General features: G+C 50.8%; 1 protein-coding gene across 1 annotated transcript; it reads left to right on the forward strand.

Annotated features, from left to right (window-relative positions):
* The first annotated feature begins 2,194 nt into the window (after nt 1-2,194).
* SLC1A5 (solute carrier family 1 member 5) lies at nt 2,195-18,592 on the forward strand. The gene is made up of 9 exons (XM_084771003.1): nt 2,195-3,380; nt 7,204-7,246; nt 8,267-8,317; nt 8,757-8,804; nt 9,607-9,767; nt 13,260-13,493; nt 16,784-16,978; nt 17,066-17,200; nt 17,764-18,592. The coding sequence occupies exons 1-9, from the start codon at nt 2,809-2,811 to the stop codon at nt 18,002-18,004; spliced, it is 1,680 nt and encodes a 559-aa protein (XP_084627129.1). The 5' UTR covers nt 2,195-2,808; the 3' UTR covers nt 18,005-18,592.
* Nucleotides 18,593-19,303: the final 711 nt, after the last annotated feature.

Consider the following 19,303-nt stretch of genomic DNA (forward strand, 5'->3'; position numbering starts at 1 on the left):
AGCCTGGTCTACAAAAGTGAGTCCAGGACGGCCAAGGCTACACAGAGAGACCCTGTCTCAAAAAAACCAAAAAAAAAAAAAAGAAAAAAAAAGAAAAAAAAAAAACTTAAAAAAAGGCTATTGTGGATGTTTCCTCCCTCCCTCCCCTCTGTCAAAGCTAGCCTCTCCCTCTGGTCCCTCATGGGAATCCTTTCCACAGTTAGGATGGCAGACCTGAGAGCTGTAGGTGAGGTCCTACCCCCCCTCCCCAACCTCCCCTCCCCCATCCCCGCTCTCCTACCCCCCCTTCTCTTTCCTTATCCCCCCACCTCTACCCACAAGGCTGGTGGAACAGGCTGAGCCTTGTGCTTTTTTTTCTGTTCCCCCTACAGACTTTCCAGGAGAGACAGCATTCAGGGCGTTCCCCAGGTGCTCCACAGAGCCCAGGAAGGGCCTCTTGGCTCCTCCAGGCTCAGTCCGGGTCTCTCTCACTGCCCCTCTTCACCCTTTGGGAAGCCCCAGGCCTTTCTCCCACTGATGAAATCAAAAGGAATCTGGGTAGGAGGTTGGGCCAGGGTGGGTGGGGGGTGGGGGTGGGGGTGGGGGTGGGGAAGAGAACTGGCTGGAAGCAGTTTGTGTGTTTCTTCTTTTACTGGGTGCCAGGCAGTGGGGCAGAACATCCCCAGCCGGTTCCTAATCCACAAACTTCAACCACATTTTCCTCACCCTAATATGTCCCCGAGACTCTGGGTTCGGGAGGCCGCCTTCTTCCTCCTTCTCTCCAAGGCTGACATTCTCACCCTTAGAAGGATGACAGTGTCAACATGGCTAAGAATGGACTTTGTGGTGAATTGGCCCAAGGCCATTTCAGTTTCTTTTCTTTCTTCCTTTTTTTTTTTGTTTTTGAGACAGGGTTTCTCTGTGTAGCCTTGGCTGTCTTGGACTCACTTTGAAGACCAGGCTGGCCTCAAACTCACAGAGATCCGCCTATCTCTGCCTCCCGAGTACTGGGATGAAAGGCGTGCGCCACCATTGCCTGGCTCAGTTTCTTTTTTGCTCTATCCATCTATCCATCCATGCACCAATCCATCTATCTACTTATTTATTTGTCTGTCTGAGTGTGTGTTGCATGTGCCGTGCTCCCATGGGGAGTCATCCACCCATCCATCCATCCATCTACTTATTTATGTGTGTGTGTGTGTGTGTTGCATGTGCCATGCTCCTGTGGGCAGCCACCACTCTGTGAATGTCTGTAAAAACAGACTGCAAAAGGTCATTCTGCCTGGCTAAGGAGACGGACGGATCGCTGCTCAGCCACACTGACCGGAGTTTGAATCTCCAGCATTCATGTAAAAGCCTGGCACAGCAGTGAATGCTTGCAACTCTAGTGCTGGCAGACACAGATTAGGAGGGCCTCAAGGGCTTGCTGGCCCCAAGCCTAACCAAAAATCGATGAGCTCAGATTCCGTGAAAGAAGACCCTGTCTGTCTCAAAACATAAAAGGGTGCGCAATGGAGGATGTCCACCTCTGGCCCTACTCCCCCTGTTTGGTTTTGGAGACTGGGTTTCTCTGCGTGTAACCCTGGCTGTCCTGGACTCACTCTGTAGACCAGGCTGGCTTCGAACTCACAGAGATCTGCCTGCCTCTGCCTTCGGAGCGCCGGGATTCAAGGCGTGTGCCAACACCGTCTGGCCTGAAGCACTTTTTCAAGGGAAAGAGCATGATGTTACAGGCCTGTAACCCCAAGGTTTGGGAGGTGGAGGCAAGTGTACTTCAAGGTTATCCTTGGCAACCTAGGGGATTTAGGTCAGCCTGGGCTCCATGAAACCTTGTCTCAAAAAATACAAATAAAAAAAAAAAAAAGAAAATTAACCTTTTAAGATCTATGGCTCTTTCTGGAGGTCCTGTTGTGGCTTATCATATACAACCCTATAGATTCTTTTGGCTGAGGTGAGGCGCTTGTGGGTGGGTTGCTTGGATAGCTTCTCCACGCCCCGCCCCTTTCGGAAACCTCTATGGTTACGCCCCCTTTCCAGCCCCGCCCCAGACTAAGCATTGTTATTAACCCTTGGCTGGTGGTGGCGGGGAACCAGCCCCTCTTTGATCTTGGCCCCGCCCCTCGCTCTGCGCCTGGCGCCGAACTCTCGGTAACCAATCAGTGCTCGTGGGTCGGCCTCCGCCTTCTCAAGCCCCGCCCTTCGCTTTTAATCCTCGTTGCTTCCGTCTAGCAGCTCAGAGCCACGCGGCGCGGCTAGGGGGGCGTTGTTCCCTTGGCTCCTTGGCGCCACTTTCCGCATACCCCGGCCGCTGCCTTTCTGCATCTGAGAATCTGATCTCCTCCTCCAGGACCCGAGACCCTCAGTCTACTCCTTCTAGGGCTCCAGTACCCAAGCTGTCCGAGAGCCAGGCGCCCTAGCCCTGAGATCCCGGATTCCGGTCACCAGAGCCAGGCCTCCCGGATCTACGCCACCTGGGTTGAGTTTCTTGAAGACCTCAGCCACCTGAGTGCCCTCGATCCTTTCCCGAGTCAAAGATTCCCTCCCCACGTCGTGGGCTGAAGAACTGTCCTCTCCGCCCCCAACAAAAAAAAAAAAAAAAAAGAAAAGCAACTCAGGCACTCTCAACTTCCAGTTTTCCGGGATTCGATACCACCGGTAAAAGTAAAGGGATCTCGGCGCACAGCCTTGGGAACTTGGGACTCTCCAGCCTCCGAGAGCCGGTGGATGCACCGCTTCAAGGACCGCTGCAAAATTTCAGCCTCCACTCCGTCCTAAGGACGTTGCACTCAAGTCTCTAGGCGCGTAAGGAACCCCCAAGTGCGGCTCATTATGGCAGTGGATCCCCCTAAGGCCGACCCCAAAGGGGTGGTGGCCATGGATCTCACCGCGAATGGGGGTCCGGCTGTGGGCTCCAGAGAGGACCAGGGCGCGACAGCAGGTGGCTGCTGCAGGTCATGGCACCAGGTGCGCCGCTGCCTTCGCGCCAACCTGCTGGTTCTGCTCACCGTGGTGGCTGTGGTGGCCGGCGTGGTGCTCGGGCTGGGGGTCTCGGCGGCGGGCGGTGCTGAAGCGCTTGGCCCCGCGCGCTTGGCCGCGCTGGCCTTCCCGGGAGAGCTGCTGCTGCGTCTGCTGAAGATGATCATCCTCCCGCTCGTGGTGTGCAGCCTGATCGGAGGTGCAGCCAGTCTGGACCCCAGCGCGCTCGGCCGCGTGGGCGCCTGGGCGCTGCTCTTTTTCCTGGTCACCACGCTGCTGGCGTCCGCGCTCGGCGTGGCCTTAGCTTTGGCACTGAGGCCGGGTGCCGCCTTTGTCGCCATCAACAGCACGGCCGGAGACACTGGTGTCGGTGTCCACAGTGCACCCACCAAGGAGGTGCTGGATTCCTTCCTGGACCTCGCGAGGTATGTTCACGCAGGGAATGGCCGGGTGCAAGCGGGCAATCTTTTCTGCCTTACCCCCTCGAGTGCGGGATTACACGTGTGTGTCACCACTAGTGACAACAGATAGGGACCTTGGGTCCTCCAGAGTGAGACATGCCTTCTAGAACATAGGAAAACACAAGTTAAGGGTGACAGGACCTCTTAACACCTTGGAAGGGTAAACTTTTACGGAAGTTCCCAAAGTTTGGGGGCGGGTCTAGATATGGCGGGCTTTTAGCGGAAGAAAGAAGACTGGTCTTTCCTAGTCTGGTTATGTTTTTTGGAGACGGAGTACAGAGTCTCCTAAAGCCAAGCATGGCCTTGAACTGCTGATCTCCCTGCCTCCATCCCTCCCGATTGCCTGGGATGACAGAGCATCATTTGGCTTACCGAAAACAAGTCTGCAAGCAGCAGGCTGCTCCTTCCTCGGCTTGCAAGGGGAGTGTCCTAAGAGATACAGGGTCTGCCCTAAGGAAAAGAGCCAGAGCCAAGGTCGAGCCTCTCCCCAAAGTTATGCAGCCTACCCCCCACCCCAAAACAGCTGTGCAGACGATGGGGCGGGATTCTTTGGGTGGCAGAGGGTAGAGATGGGGCTCCCGGATAAAGATTTGGACCCAGGGTTTGGAGCCTTTGTACTCCTCCCCCAGGGAGTCGCTACAGGCCCGGTGGCGGTGCGAGGGGCTTCCTGATTCCCAGGGGTCACCCGGACATCACTCTTTCTAACCCCCGTGTAGTTCAGCTGGGCCAGGCAGCCAGCCTTCCCAAGTCCCTTCTCCCTGCCTTTGCCATCTCACAACCAACTGTCTGCTCCCCTTCAGTGCCTCTCGCAAAGTGGGGGAAGGAGCAATACTTATTCTTCTTGGACCCTCCCCACTTTGGAGGACTCTAGACTCGGGGTCCACGTGGCCTTGCCATGAGGGCCTCTGATTCAGTGTCTTCAGATTGGGGACTTCCTGGAAGGAAAAGAGAAGAGGGGGTTGGGGGTGGGGTTGAGGAAGCAGTGAGTCAGAAAAAAAAAAAAACGGGGCATCCTCTGCCTCTGGGCCATAGTACAGGGACCGGGCTCTGGGTGCCAATGTTGAGCATACCTTCTGGCTGGTGGAGATTAGCCGGGCGCTGGGCCCTGCCCTGCGCTGCGAAGTAGGCACACCCACCTTCGGGCTGTTTATTGGACTGAGGCTTATTCCTCCCACTCATGCTCAAAACAGCTGGGACTTAAACGTTCGGCCAGAATACGTCCCAACCAGCTGGAGTGCAGTTAAACACAGGCCCTGAGAAACACACGTGGCCTTAAAGTAGCTGTGAGGCATAAAGATCCGCCAGGGACTGGGCACTCTTTTTTTTTTTTTTTTTTTTGGTTTTTCGAGACAGGGTCTCTCTGTGTAGCCTTGGCTGTCCTGGACTCACTTTGTAGACCATGCTGGCCTCGAACTCACAGCGATCCACCAGCCTCTGCCTCTCAAGTGCTGGGATTAAAGGCGTGCACCACCACGCCCGGCCCTGGGACTGGGCACTCTTAACGTTTTTTATTCTTTCTGGTGTGTAGGAACATCCCGCTTGCATGTGTGTCTGTGCACCGCAAGTGTGCCTGGTACCCTCAGGGTCCATCAGGGGTTATTAGATTCCCCAGGACTGTCGTTAGAGGGGGGTTAAGAGCTGCCATATGTATTCTGGGTATCTTTATCTAGCTCCACTGAACCCCAGGTCCTCCCCGATTAGCACTCTTAGTGGAGCCACGTTTTTTAGGGTGGGGGTTGTTTGTTTTTAGAGGCAGGGCTTCTCTGTGTGTGGCCTTGGCTGTCCTGGAACTCAGATTTCCCCACCTGCCTCTACCTCCTGAGTGCTGGGATTAAAGGTGTGTGCCGCCACCGCTGCCCAGCTCGGAGCCACTTTCAGTCATCCTTAAATGCTGAAAGCTTAAACCCGTGTTCAAGAGGGTAGCACAAGTCAGACAAGGTGGCCTACGCTGTTAACTAAGACCCAGCACCGATGAGTTAGAGACCAGAGGGTCAAGAGTTCTAGGCCAGTTTCTTACCTTTCTGTACCTTAATGTCCGTTTTTTGTTTTTTGTTGTTTTGTTTTGTTTTTACTTTGGTCTGTATCTTATTTGTGGATTTCTGAGACAGGGTCACACGGTGTAGCTTTGTCCTTGCTGCCGTCCCCATGCCTGCGCCAACACACCGGCCGGTCTCTTCAGTCGAAAAGGAGCTGGCTGTGTAAAGTAATAGCTGCGCCACCTGGCATGGGGCACACACCCGCCACGCACAGGTGGCCATGCAAGGACAGATACATATTCATGACTGCAACAGCAGTCCCTGGTTACCAGCTCTTCCCCTCTCCTTGCTGCTGCCCAGGCTACTCCCCCCTCCTCCCCAACCGTGCTACCCCCCCCCCTTCCAGCCTGCCCCTTAGGGATCACCCTAACCTCAGCCCTCCAGGAAGTAGCTGATGCAACAAGCCCAGGGTGTTAAATGGTACTGTGGGCGGAGCTGAGGCCTTTGCCTGCCTCTCAAAAGCTCAGTTTTTTTTTTCTTCCCTAACCCACAATCCCTTGGTTCTGAAAATACCGGCTTCTTCCTGGAGCCAGAAGAGGCCAGTTGAAACTCCCACATCCTAGAATAGGTGTGCTGCCTTGCTGGTGTTAAAACTGTCTGTGCCTCTAGCTGGTGTGGGAACTGAAGCAAGCCTGGGCTTACACAGTTTAAGGCCATCCTGGAAAACTTAGCAAAGACACTGTCTCAAAGAGTAAAAAGAGCACAAATGAGTTGTAATCTGAATAAATTAATAATAATAATAATAATAATAATAATAATAATAATAATAATAATAATAAAAGAATAAAAAGAGCACTGAGGATGTAGTTCAGTGGTAGAGTGGGCAAGGTCCTTGGCTTCAACCTGTTATGGCAAATACATAAATAAATAGAGTAAAAATAAATAAAAAAGATTGGGGCGGGGGACAGGCTTTAAGGTCCTTTAGTTGCCGGCCCTGATGATCTTCAGTTTGATCTCTGGGACATAAAGTAGATGGAGGAAAAACTGGCTCCTGCGTACAAGTGGGGGCACACATGATCCCCACTAAGTATAGAAATGTTTATGGCTGGGCATGGTGGCACACACCTTTGATCCCAGCACAATGGCAGAGGCAGGTAGCTCTCTGGTGAGCTCAAGGCCAGCCAGCCAGCCCTACATAGTGAGACACTATACCAGAAAACAAACAAAAGAATTATATGTAGGGTGGGGTGTGTGTGTTATAAAGAACGTGGTTGTAATCCTAGCACTTGGGAGGTAGATGGCAGGAGAATCAGAAATTTGTCGACACCTTCAGCGAGTTCGAGGCCAGTATGGGCTATATGAGACCCTTTTAAAATTATTATTATTGTTGTTGTTATTGTTATTATTATTGTTACTATTATTATATGAGACCCTTTCTGTTATTATCATTGTTATTATTGTTATACACGAGACCATTTCCTTTATTGTTATTTTAATTTTATTTTATTTACATTGGTGTTCTACCTCCACGTATGTCTGTGGAAGGATGTGAGATTCCCTGGGAACTGGAATTACAGACAGTTGTGAACTGCCCTGTGGGTATGTGGGGATTTGAACCTGGTCTCTTCGGAAGAGCAGGCAGTGCTCTTAACTGCTGAGCCATCTCTCCAGCACCCGTTCTTAAACAACCAAGAGAGGAGAGATTCCCATCACCACCCTCCAAGAGGCCAGCCCTGCCTGTCCCTCACCCCTTTTGCCTTCTCCCCACACTCCCATGGCAGTATCTAACCAACATTTGTCTATTCCTACAGGAACATTTTCCCCTCCAATCTGGTGTCTGCTGCGTTCCGCTCTGTGAGTCCGATGGGGTGTGCTGAGGTGGCGATGGGCAGAGAAAAGGGAAATACATGTGGTAGCTTGCCAGGGGGCTTCCGGGTTACACACACGCACATGCACACACGTACACACGCATGCACAATTAAATTTTATTTTGTTTTTGTTTTGTTTTTTCCAGACAGGGTTTCTCTGTGTAGCCTTGGCTGTCCTGGACTCACTTTGTAGACCAGGCTGGCCTCGAACTCACAGCGATCCGCCTGCCTCTGCCTCCCGAGTGCTGGGATTAAAGGCGTGCACCACCACCGCCCGGCTTAAATTTTAAAAAGAAAGAAATGAGAATGTGGGAGGGGCTTCGTAGACCTGTAATACTATCCCAGAAAGGCTGAGGTAAGAGCATAGCGAGTTCAGGCTACCCAAGGAGACAGTGTCTCAATAAAGGAAACCGGGCACGACGATGACGGCTCTTACCTATAATCCCAGCAACTTGGGAAGTGGATGGGGAAGGTCAAGAGTTCAAGGTTACCCTTGGCTACCTAGGGAGCTAGAAGTCAGCCGGGGCTACAAGGGACCCTGTCTTTAAAAGGGGAAGGCGAGCCGGGCGTGGTGGCGCACGCCTTTAGTCCCAGCACTCGGGAGGCAGAGGCAGGTGGATCACTGTGAGTTCGAGGCCAGCCTGGTCTACAAAGTAAGTCCAGGACAGCCAAGGCTACACAGAGAGACCCTGTCTCGAAAAACCAAAAAAAAAAAAAAAAGGGGGGGGGGGAGGCTTTAATCCTAGCACTTGGGAGGCAGAGGCAAGTGGATCACTGTGAGTTCGAGGCCAGCCTGGACTACGAAGTGAGTCTAGGACAGCCAAGGCTACACAGAGAAACTTTGTCTCAAAAAAACAAAACAACAACAACAAAATAAAATAAAAGGGGGAAGGGAGGGAGGAATGAGGGATATTTGGAGCTGGGGCTTTGTTCCTGTTACGGTGTGAGGCATCTTTGGTGACAATTGACGCTGATTTTTTTTTTTTTCCTCTCACCCGGTCTGCAGTATGCTACCTTGTATGTACCCAAAGATGACCCAAAGACATGGGTAATACAGGTAAGCTGAAGGGGGGGAAGGTACAACAGAGCCTTGCCACCGGCCCTCCTGCCCCCCCCCTTTCTTTTTTGAATCTCCCAAAAGTTTAGGGTGAATTTATATTTAAAATCAGGCTTAGTGTGCAGTCCTCAGGACTGGGGTTCTGGCTCAGTGGCAGAAAGCTCACCTAGCATGCTATCAGCCAGGTGTGGCGGCGGCGGCGTACATCTGTGATGCCAGTAATAAGAAGGAAGTAAAGACATTTCAGGAGCTCAGGGTCATCCTTGGCTACATAGGGAGTTCTAGGCTAACCTGGGCTATAAGAGACTCTCTCAAAAGGCAGGGGATGGGGAGGTGGGAGGGGCCTAGGGTAGAGCGGGTTTTGAGCATTGCTGCTCCCAGCATATAGTGGGGAAGCCATGATGGTAGTTGGCACTAATCCTTGCAACCCTGTCTGCAGCAAGTTGCCTCCTGTCCTCAAAGAGAGATCAACGCAACCACGGTCCAGGTGAGCAGGGCAAGGGTGGAGGGCGCTATACCACTCCCTGTCCCATGAGGGCGCTACACCACTCACTGTCCCAGTATGGCTTTTTGGTTTGCCTCTTCCCCCCAAAATGTATAGAGTAGGAGCTAAGGAAACAGTGGCTCAGTGGTTAAGAGCCCTGGTTGTTCTTCCAGAGGACCCGGGTTCAATTCCTAGCACCTACATGGCAATTCACAACTGTCTGTAACTCCAGCTCTGAGAGATCTGACACCCTCACACAGGCAAGCACATTAAAAGGAAAAGCATAGAGCCGGGTGTGGTGGCTCACGCCTATAATCCCAGCACTTGGGAGGCAGAGGCGGGTTGGTCTCTGAGTTCGAGGCCAGCCTAGTCTACAGAGAGAGTTCCAGGACAGCCAGAGCAGTTACACAGAGAAACCTTGTCTCAAAAAACCTGAAATAAATAAATAAATAAATAAATAAATAAATAAATAAATCAATAAATATAAAAGGGGGGTGGGGAAAGGAAAAGTATAGTATGAAATTTGATTTAATCCCTACGGCCAATCTGACAGGAAATTTTTCTCAGTTGCACTTGTTCCTCTTTCCTTGTGTAAAGATGACCCAAACAAAAACAGAACAAAAAAAAAAAAACCAAAACCAAACCAAACCAGGACTGGTTAGTTCCAGCCCCCCTCTCCCTCTGGGTGAGCCCCGATTGACCTAGTTTCCTGGGCCTCGGCAGTTGCCTAGGTACCGAGATGCTGTGTCCATGGCTTCACGCTCCCTCTGCATCTCTCCCCTACCCTGCTGTTTCTTTCCCGAAGCTGGGCTGTGAGGTAGAAGGCATGAACATCCTGGGCCTGGTGGTGTTCTCCATCGTCTTTGGTGTGGTCCTGAGGAAGCTGGGACCTGACGGCGAACTTCTCATTCGTTTCTTCAACTCCTTCAATGATGCCACCATGGTCCTGGTCTCCTGGATTATGTGGTAGGTGGTGGGGACAAAGGGGGTGGCTCTGTCTGCTGTATGATATGGGGGAGCCTCCCAGCGTGCTCCCTGGACTCAGGGGATCCATCATTCCCTGGCTGTGTGACTTTGGATGAGCAACTTGCTTTCCCTGTGCCTCAGTTTCTTCATCTGTAAAATGGTGACCATTCTGTATTCCATGGGTGCCGAGACTGAGGCATTTGCCTTCTTGATTGTGTTAGAAGGATGACAGCCAAACTGATGTACCACAGTGGGTTTTTTTTTTTTTTAGGTTTAGTTTTTTTGTTTGTTTTTCAAGACAGGATTTCTCTGTGTAGCCTTGGCTGTCCTGGACTCGCTTTGTAGACCAGGCTGGCCTCGAACTCACAGTGATCCACATGCCGCTGCCTCCGAGTGCTGGGATTAAAGGGGGGGCGCCACCACGCTGCCCCGCTTTGTACCAGTTTTGTTTTTTGTTTTTTGTTTTTTGTTTTTTTTTGAGACAGGGTCTCTCTGTATAACCTTGGCTGTCCTGGAGTTGCTTTGTAGACCAGTCTGGCCTCGAACTCACAGTGATCCGCCTGCCTCTGCCTCCCCAGTGCTGGGATTAAAGGCGTGCGCCACCACGCCCGGCCCTGTACCACAGTTTTTAATATAATCACATGGCTGCTTTTCAGTTTAAGGATCTGAAATAGTGCCCGCCTTCCCCGGTTGCCATAGAATGTAGGTAACTCACAGAAACACAGGAAAGAGGTTTCTTTGGGGCCAGGGGATCCCTCAGATAGAGAGTACTTGCCTCAGAGGGGCTAAGAGCGCCCTGTGTTCCATCCCTGTGCCAGGCCAGTTGGGGACCTAGTGAGCAGCCCCCTGGTGTGAGTACTGTCCTTTGGGTTTGACTAAATGAATTCAGGAAATGCAAGCAAAAACCACAGGCAGAGGCCTCTGGCTTCTGGCTTCCTCTGTGTCTGTCTGGTCTCACATCCACTTCACCCACCTGGCCTGGATCTAAACATCAGAAACTGAGAGAAAAGACAAGATGGCTACTTAAACCCAAACCAAACCAGTTTTCTTCCAGAGGACTTAGGTTTGATTCCAAACACCCACATGGTAGCTCATTATCGGGCCATCAACCCTCTCTACTGGCATTTTAGGGCACGATGGATGCACGAGATGAATACATATAGGCAGAACACTCCTACATACAGAATAAAATGGAAAAATTATAGCCAGGTATAGTGGAACACGCCTTTAATCTCAGTACTCAGAGGGCAGTGGCAAGTGGATGGATCTTTGTGGGTTTAAGGCCAGCCTGTTCTACACAGCCAGTGCCAAGCAAGCCAGTAAGACACTGCCTTTGTGTGTGTGTGCGTGTGTGTGTGTGTGTGTGTGTTTTGTTTTTTGAGACAGGGTTTCTCTGTAGCCTTGGCTATCCTGGACTTGCTTTGTAGACCAGGCTGGCCTCGAACTCACAGTGATCGGCCTGCCTTTTTTTGTTTGTTTATTTGGGTTTGTTTGTTTTTTGTTTTGTTTTGTTTTCCGAGAACAGCCCCATTTTCTAAGGAGAAAAACCAAGGCATAAAGAAGTTAAGTCCAGATTAGCGTATAGCATATAGCTGGGGAAGGGCAGCACCAGGGTGGGAAACCAAACTGTTTTGGAAAGTTGTTCTCAGTCTCCCTACTCCTGCAGTGTTCCTACTGATTGGGAAGTACAGGGGCAGCCATGGTGAATCCCCCAGTGAGGAGCTGGGGTGTGGCTCAGTGGTAGAGTTCCTGCCTAGAATCTCCCAGTGAGGGGCTGGGGTGTGGCTCAGCTAAAAATAAAATGGGGCCGTGACAGCTGCTTGGGAGGTCACAAAAGAGTTAATACCTGTACTGTTCTCAGGACAGTGTCTATTCTATCCCATGCTCAGAGTAAACAATGGCAAATATTTATTTAAGCTTTTGTACTTACAAAGTTTCTGGGCAAGTCTGAGTGGCTAGGAATTGCCCCTCCCTGATTGCACAGGTGGCTAGGAACTGGTGCCTTTTCTTTGTGTAAAGGAAAAGGAGCAGAGGAAACAGTCAGCCATGGCAGCCACGCAGGAGGGTGTTGGGAAACGTGGCTGACAGCAAGTGCACCATGGGAATCTTTGCTCAAGGAGACAGGGGTGGTTGTAGCAGAAGTGGGACTGTGTACAAATGCCTCCCAGCTAGTGTCTCACTTTATCCTGTACCAATTCCTGAAGGTCAATAGCCTGGTTGGTGTTCTGTTGTTGTGGTGAAGACTAAAAAAGGGGGGCTTTGACCTATTCACTGAGCCACACCCCCAGCCCCTCACTGGGGGATTCTAAGCAGGGGCTCTACCACTGAGCCACACCTGTCAGTCCTCTTTTTCCTTGTTGAGACAGGGTTCTATAGCCTTGAACTTTCATATATAATCGTATATGTAAATATATACATATATAATCTATACATTATATATCAACATACAATTGTTTATATTTTATGTGGATGAGTGTTTGGCCTGCATGTATGTCTGTGCACCATGTGTATATGCAGTGCTGGTAGAGATCATAAGATAGTACCAGATTCTCTGGAACTGGAGTTTCAGGTTGTTGTGAGCTACCATATGGGTTCTGGAAACTGAACCTGGACCCTGTATCAAAGTAGCCTGCCTGCTCTTATCTGCTGAGCCATCTCTCACCCTCTGGCCTTGGACTTTTTTTTTTTTCGAGACAAGGTTTCTCTGTGTAGCCTTGGCCATCCTGGACTCACTTTGTAGACCAGGCTGGCCTCGAACTCACAGCGATCCGCCTGCCTCTCTGCCTCCTGAGTGCTGGGATTAAAGGCGTGCGCCACCACGCCCGGCTGGACTTTTTTTTTTTTTTTTAAATTTTTTTTACCCTCATATCTTAACTTCCTAAGTGGCTGGCATGGCAGCGTTGTAGTCCGTTTTATACGTAGTGTTGCCTCCACTAGCTATGACCAACACACTTGTCCTAGGAACTCCAGTGGGCTGTCAGTCAGCCACGATCAAAGACTTAGGTGGGGTATATTGCAAGTGTCTTAGACCCAGTCACACCTTTTTCCTTTTTTTTTTTCTGAGCGTGTGTTTCTGTTAGCAGTTGTTTTAGCAAGCAAACCCAGAAAGCAAATGTCTCGGTGGTGGGTGCTTCTTTCTCTCATTTCGTTGTCAAGTTGACATCAGAAGTCGCCCGTTCCCCTATGAACATATACAGGGGGAGGTAATCCCCCTCAGGAACAGTCATAGGGGAGGGGAATAAGGGGAAAATGGGAGGGAGGGAAGAATGGGAGGATACAAGGGATGGGATAACCATTGAGATGTAACAAGAATAAATTAATAAAGGAGAAAAAAAAAAAAGAAGTCGCCCGGTCTAGGAGGGATGGGCCTAATGTCTTCGGTGGTGGGCGGGCAACTCCAGACTTCCGGGAGAGGCTGGGAAGTGTTGAGCGCAGGGCTCGGCTGTGACGGTCACACGATCAGCCGCCGCCATGTGTCTCCCTGATGCGCAGGTACTCCCCCGTGGGCATCCTGTTCCTGGTGGCCAGCAAGATTGTGGAGATGAAAGACATCCGCCAGCTCTTCATCCGCCTCGGCAAATACATCCTGTGCTGCCTGCTGGGCCACGCCATCCACGGGCTCCTGCTGCTGCCTCTAATCTACTTCATCTTTACCCGCAAAAACCCCTATAGATTCCTGTGGGGCATCATGACGCCGCTGGCCACAGCTTTCGGGACCTCTTCTAGGTAAGCCCTGTTAGCGAAGGTAGCAAAGGGACCTGGGAGTGGGTATCCCTGTCTGCTTACCCATGAAATACTGTGACTTAGGTCATTTTAAGAGTTATTTGAGGGCTGGAGAGATGGCTCAGAGGTTAGGAGTACGACCTGCTCTTTCATAGCTCCTGAGTTCAAATCCCAGCAACCACATGGTGGCTCGTGACCATCTATACTGAGATCTGGCGCCCTCTTCTGGCATGCAGGTGTACATTCAGGCAGAGCACTGTATACATAACAATAAATAAATCTTTAAAAAAAAAAAGTTATTTGAGGACCCGGATTCAATTCTCAGCACCCACATGGCAGCTCACAACTGTCTGTAATTCCAAAATCTGACACCCACAGACATACAATGCACATAAAATAAAAATAAATTATTAAGACTTATTTATTTATTTATTTATTTTTTTTTTTTTTTTGGTTTTTCGAGACAGGGTCTCTCTGTGTAGCCTTGGCTGTCCTGGACTCGCTTTGTAGACCAGGCTGGCCTCGAACTCACAGCGATCCGCCTGCCTCTGCCTCCCAAGTGCTGGGATTAAAGGCGTGTGCCACCACGCCCGGCCCAAGACTTATTTATTTTATATGTATGACTGCTCCATGTGCAGATGCTAGAGGAGGGCGTCAGATCACATTATAGATGGTCGTGAGCCGCCATGTGGTTGCTGGGAATCGAACTTGTAACCTCTGGAAGAGCAGACAGTGCTCTTAACTGCTGAGCCATCTCTCCAGCCCCTCTTACTTAACCTTTTACTATTATTATATATATATAATTTTTTTTTTGGTTTTTTTTTTTTTTTTTTTTTGGTTTTTCGAGACAGAGTCTCTCTGTGTAGCCTTGGCTGTCCTGGACTCACTTTGTAGAACAAGCTGGCCTCGAACTTACAGTGATCCGCCTGCCTCTGCCTCCCGAGTGCTGGGATTAAAGGCGTGCGCCACCACGCCCGGCCCACCTTTTACTATTATTGTTTGTTTGTTTGTTTGTTTTGATTTTTCAAGTTAGGATTTCTCTGTGTAACAGTCTGGGCTGTCTTAGAACTCGCTTGGTAGACCAGGCTGATCTCAAACTCACAGAGATCCACCTGCCTTTGACTCCCAAGTGCTGAGATTAAAGGCGTGGGCCACCACGCCCAGCTGAACCTCTATTTTTTTTACATTATGCGTATCAGTGTTTTACCTGAATGTGGGTCTGCAGTGTATGCAGTACAGAGGCCAGGAGTGGGTGGGGCTGTAGTTATTGCTGTGAGCCACCATGTGGTTGCTGGGGATTGAACCCAGGTCCTCTGGAAGAGCAACCAGCGCTCATAACCACTAAGCCATCTCTCCAGCTTTCTTTCATCGGTTCCTTAGGGCCCTGATTCCACTGCCCTTGAGAAAAATGAGACCACTACTGACTTAGTCCTCTTTTTTTTTTTTCTGTTGTTTTTTCTTTCCTTTGTGTGTCTTATATACATGTTACTGTGAGCTCACAGTGCAGTGTGTGTGTGTGTGTGTAAGTCAGAGAACACGCACAGGTGTCCCCCCTCACTTCCTACCTTGTTTGAGATGATCATCTTTGCCTTTCTTCTGTGTATTCAGGCTAGCTAGCCTTCAAGTTTCTGGGAATCCCCACCTCCCGTCTCTCTGCAGAGGTGCTAGGATTACAGATCTTTGGACGGTGTGTCTGATTTTTACATGGGTGTGGGGAGTTGAACTCTGGTTGTCATGTTTGAACAACTAGAACCATCTCTCCAGTATTTTGGTTTTTTTCTGACATTTATCCGTAGCCTGGCAGTGGTGACACATGCCTTTGATCTCAGGCGGAGGTAGGCAGATCTCTTGAGTTCCAGGGGCTGGAGAGATGGCTCAGAGGTTAAGGGCACTGGCTGTTCTTCCAAAGGTCCTGAGTTCAATTCCCAACAACTGCATGGTGTCTCACAACCATCTACAATGAAGTCTGGTGCCCTCTTCTGTCCTGCAGATTTTACATGCAGGCAGAATACTGTATACATAATAAATAAATCTTTTTTAAAAAAATAAGTTCCAGGACAGCCAGGGCTACACAGCAAACCCTGTCTAGGGCTGGAGAGATGGCTCAGAGGTTAAGAGCACTGACTGCTCCTCCGGACGTCCTGAATTCAATTCCCAGCAATCACATAGTGGCTCATACCATCTATAATGTGATCTGTTGCCCTCCTCTGGACTGCAGAGCACTGTATACATAGAAATAAATAAATAAATATATATATATTTGGTTTTTCGAGACAAGGTCTCTCTATGTAGCCTTAGCTGTCCTGGACTCACTTTGTAGACCAGGCTGACCTCGAACTCACAGTGATCCGCCTGCCTCTGCCTCCCGAGTGCTGGGATTAAAGGCGTGCGCCACCACGCCCGGCATAAATAAATAAATATTAAACAAAACAAAAGAGACCCTGTCTAAAACCAAACCAAACCAACCAACCAAACAAGCAAAACATTTATTCTTGCATGTATTTGTACATCTGTGGAGGTCTGAGGACCAACTTTTTTTTTCCTACCCTGGGGTTGAATTCAGGCTGTCAGGCTTGGCAGCAAACACCTTTAGCCCCACTCCCATCCCCTATTTGTGGTGCTTTGAATTGAAACCATGACCTTGTGTGTGCTAAGGATGGGCCCTACCGCAGAGCCACACCCATCAGCCCTAACTGGTAGGTTCTAGCCACGAGCTTAGCCACTGACCTACATTCCAGCCTTCTTTGTTTCCAGACAAGGTCTCACTGGGTTAGCCTAGGCTGTACTCAACCTTGGAATCCTTGCTGCCGGGCATGGTGGTGCTTTAATCGCAGCACTTGAGAGTCAGTGGTGGATGGATCTGATCTCTATTGGAAGCTAGCCTAGTCTACATAGCAGGTTCTAGGCTGGCCTTAGCTACATACATAGTGAAACCCTGCCTTTAAAAAAAAAAAGCACACAAAGAAACTTGGTCCTCTCCCTCCCAGGTGTTACAAGCAACAAGCCAGTGTCACCGCATCCAGCCTTCTGTGGGCGTTTGCAGAAGCAGCATACGACACTCAGTACTGTTCAGGATTCCTGTGTTTAGCAGGATCCTGGGTGCCTGCTGCTATGAGAAGGGAAGGACACGGGAGAGCTACAGGAAAAAGGGGGTTTGGGCAGGTGGGCAGGGACTGTGGATGATGTGTAGAGGGCTGAACGGCAGGTGAGGACCTCAGCTGGGGGGCGGGCCTAGACTTTGCGGGTCCGGGAGTGCTCCCCCACGCTCACTCCCGCGCCACGCCCTCCATCAGCTCTGCCACCTTGCCCCTGATGATGAAGTGCGTGGAAGAGAAGAACGGCGTGGCCAAACACATCAGCCGGTTCATCCTGCCCATCGGCGCCACGGTCAACATGGACGGGGCGGCACTGTTCCAGTGTGTGGCGGCCGTGTTCATCGCGCAGCTCAATGGGGTGTCCCTGGACTTTGTGAAGATCATCACCATCCTGTGAGTGCCGCGGTGCTCGGGTGGCAGGAGCACCCTCCCCTGCCCCTCCCCGCTATCTCAACCTCTCCCCTCCTCCACCCTCCCCAGGCTCACAGCCACTGCATCCAGCGTGGGGGCCGCAGGCATCCCGGCAGGGGGCGTCCTCACCCTGGCCATCATCCTGGAAGCAGTCAGCCTCCCTGTCAAGGACATCTCCTGGATCCTGGCCGTTGACTGGCTAGTGTGAGTGGGGCTTTGAGAATCTGGGGCGTGGAGAGGAGATGGGGTGTCTGAGGAGTCTCCTGGGAAAGGGCATGAAAAGCTTCTGGGGACAGTGAGAAAAACAAGACAGGTCTAGAGGGAGCATGTGGGACCTTAATCCTTTCATACAGTAGGGCGGTTAGCATTTTTAGGGGCTCTCCTCCCTCCTCTTTTCCTCCTTTTTTTTTTTTTTTTTTAAAAATAGAGTCTTACTATGATGCCCTGACTAGCTTAGAACTCATGGTGTGGACCAGGCTGCCCTCAAGGTCGTAAATATCCTCCTGTCTCTGCCTCCCCGGTGCTGGCATAAAAGGTGTATGCCACCAACACGCTCCCCTAGTCAGTAGTACAGATCTTTAATTCCAGTACTTGGGGCGCTGAGGCAGGAGACTCTCTGAGTTTGAAGCCAGCCTGGTTTACATAGTGAGTTCCAGAACAGGCTATGCCGAGAGACCCTTTGCGGTGGGAAAAGGCAGACCAGCTGGGCCTGGCCTCCTGCCTACTCTTCCTTCCGTCTCACTCGGCTGCTGCTCGCACCATCTTAGGGACAGATCCTGTACCATCCTCAACGTGGAAGGTGATGCTTTTGGGGCCGGGCTGCTTCAGACTTACGTGGATCGTACGAAAAAGACACCAACCTCGGAGCCGGAGCTGATCCAGGTGAAAAACGATGTGTCTCTGAGTCCACTGGCCCTCACCACGGAGGAAGGGAACCCCCTCCTGAAACAGTACCCAGGAGCCGCGGGAGACGCCGCTGCCACGTGCGAGAAGGAATCTGTCATGTGATTCTCAGGAGGCACTTCCTGTGCCCTGCCGGCATCGCGTTGGAAGTGGGAGTCATGAGGTCTGGTTAAATGGACTGGGCTCCAGGGGTGGGCTGTTTACACAGTGCAGGAGACCAGGGGTCCCCGTCTCCCCCTCCTGGACCGGCTATGAGGAGCCTCGTTGCTGGGGTACATATGCTTATATATGAATGTGTCCGCAAATCTCCCCCACCCAACTCCCACTCAAGGAGATGACATTTTCTGTCACCCAGAGCCATCCCTCCTACCTGTCTCGGCTAGGGGTGTCCTGTAGAGCTCTCTACCCTTTGAAGGCAAAAATATTGTGATGTGATGTTAATGGCTATAGCTGCTGTGGTGTGTGTGTGTGTGTGTGTATGTATGTGTGTGGCCTTCCCAATAGTCCCTCCATGACAACAAACACTCCGGGTCTCAACTGCAAGCCAAGGGGGAAAAAAATAACTGAAAAAAAAAAAAAACAACACATTATTTTTTAGCAATTAAATGGTGTCAAATGTATTGAAATGTACCCTAGAGTCGACGAACGCCAGCCCACTGGCACACATCTTTAATTTCAGCATTTGCGAAGCAAGTTCGGGTTTTTTTTTTCTTTTTTTTTTTTTATTGGTTCTCTGCGTTTCACATCATGCACCCCAATCCCACTCATCTCCGTCTCCCCTCATACGCGTCCTCTACCCTTGTACCTCCCCCCAAGGGAGGGGGGAGGGTGTTGTGGAAACTATGGTGACGGTGTCTCCCATAGTATAGCGTTTTGTCCACACCTCTTCTCCCTGCCCCCAGACATGAGGTTTCTCTGTGTGACAGCCCCGGATGACCTCAAACTCAGCAGAGTTCCACCTGCCTCTGCCTCACAAGGGCTGGCATTGAAGGCTTATGCCACCATGCCCAGCTTTTTTTTGTTGTTTTGTTTTGCTTTGTTTTTGTTTTTTAAGATGGGTTCTTTGTGTAGCCTTGCCTGTCCTGGACTCAGTTTGGGGACCAGGCTGGCTTTGAATTTACAACTCAGTAGAGATCTGCCTGCCTCTGGCTCGCAGAGAGCTGGGGGTTACAGGTGTGTGCCACCACGTCCGGCTGTTGTTCACACTTCTTTGATGTCTGTGTTCATGTTCTGGCACAAGGCCTCTGGCTTCCGCTACTCCGTCAGTACTGGAACCTCACTGGGACTCCTCCTGGATCTCCTGCTGTTGTCCTGGGTCACGTAGAGCCTGTAATTTTAGGTCTTTAGGACCGTCCCCTTCATGCACTCCAGCAGCCCATCAATGGGGTAGATGTTAGGGTGGGC

This window comes from Acomys minous, assembly GCF_964271855.1.
Source record: "Acomys minous genome assembly, chromosome: 20".
NCBI lineage: Eukaryota > Metazoa > Chordata > Mammalia > Rodentia > Muridae > Acomys > Acomys minous.

What these genes read in the sequence shown, in the direction of transcription:
- SLC1A5 (XM_084771003.1), top strand. Translation starts at nt 2,809, where the DNA reads ATGGCAGTGGATCCCCCTAAGGCCGACCCCAAAGGGGTGGTGGCCATG. An exon ending in TCAACGCAACCACGGTCCAG is followed by an intron (nt 8,805 to 9,606) that starts GTGAGCAGGGCA and finishes TCTTTCCCGAAG; the next exon opens with CTGGGCTGTGAGGTAGAAGG. An exon ending in GTGAAGATCATCACCATCCT is followed by an intron (nt 16,979 to 17,065) that starts GTGAGTGCCGCG and finishes CACCCTCCCCAG; the next exon opens with GCTCACAGCCACTGCATCCA.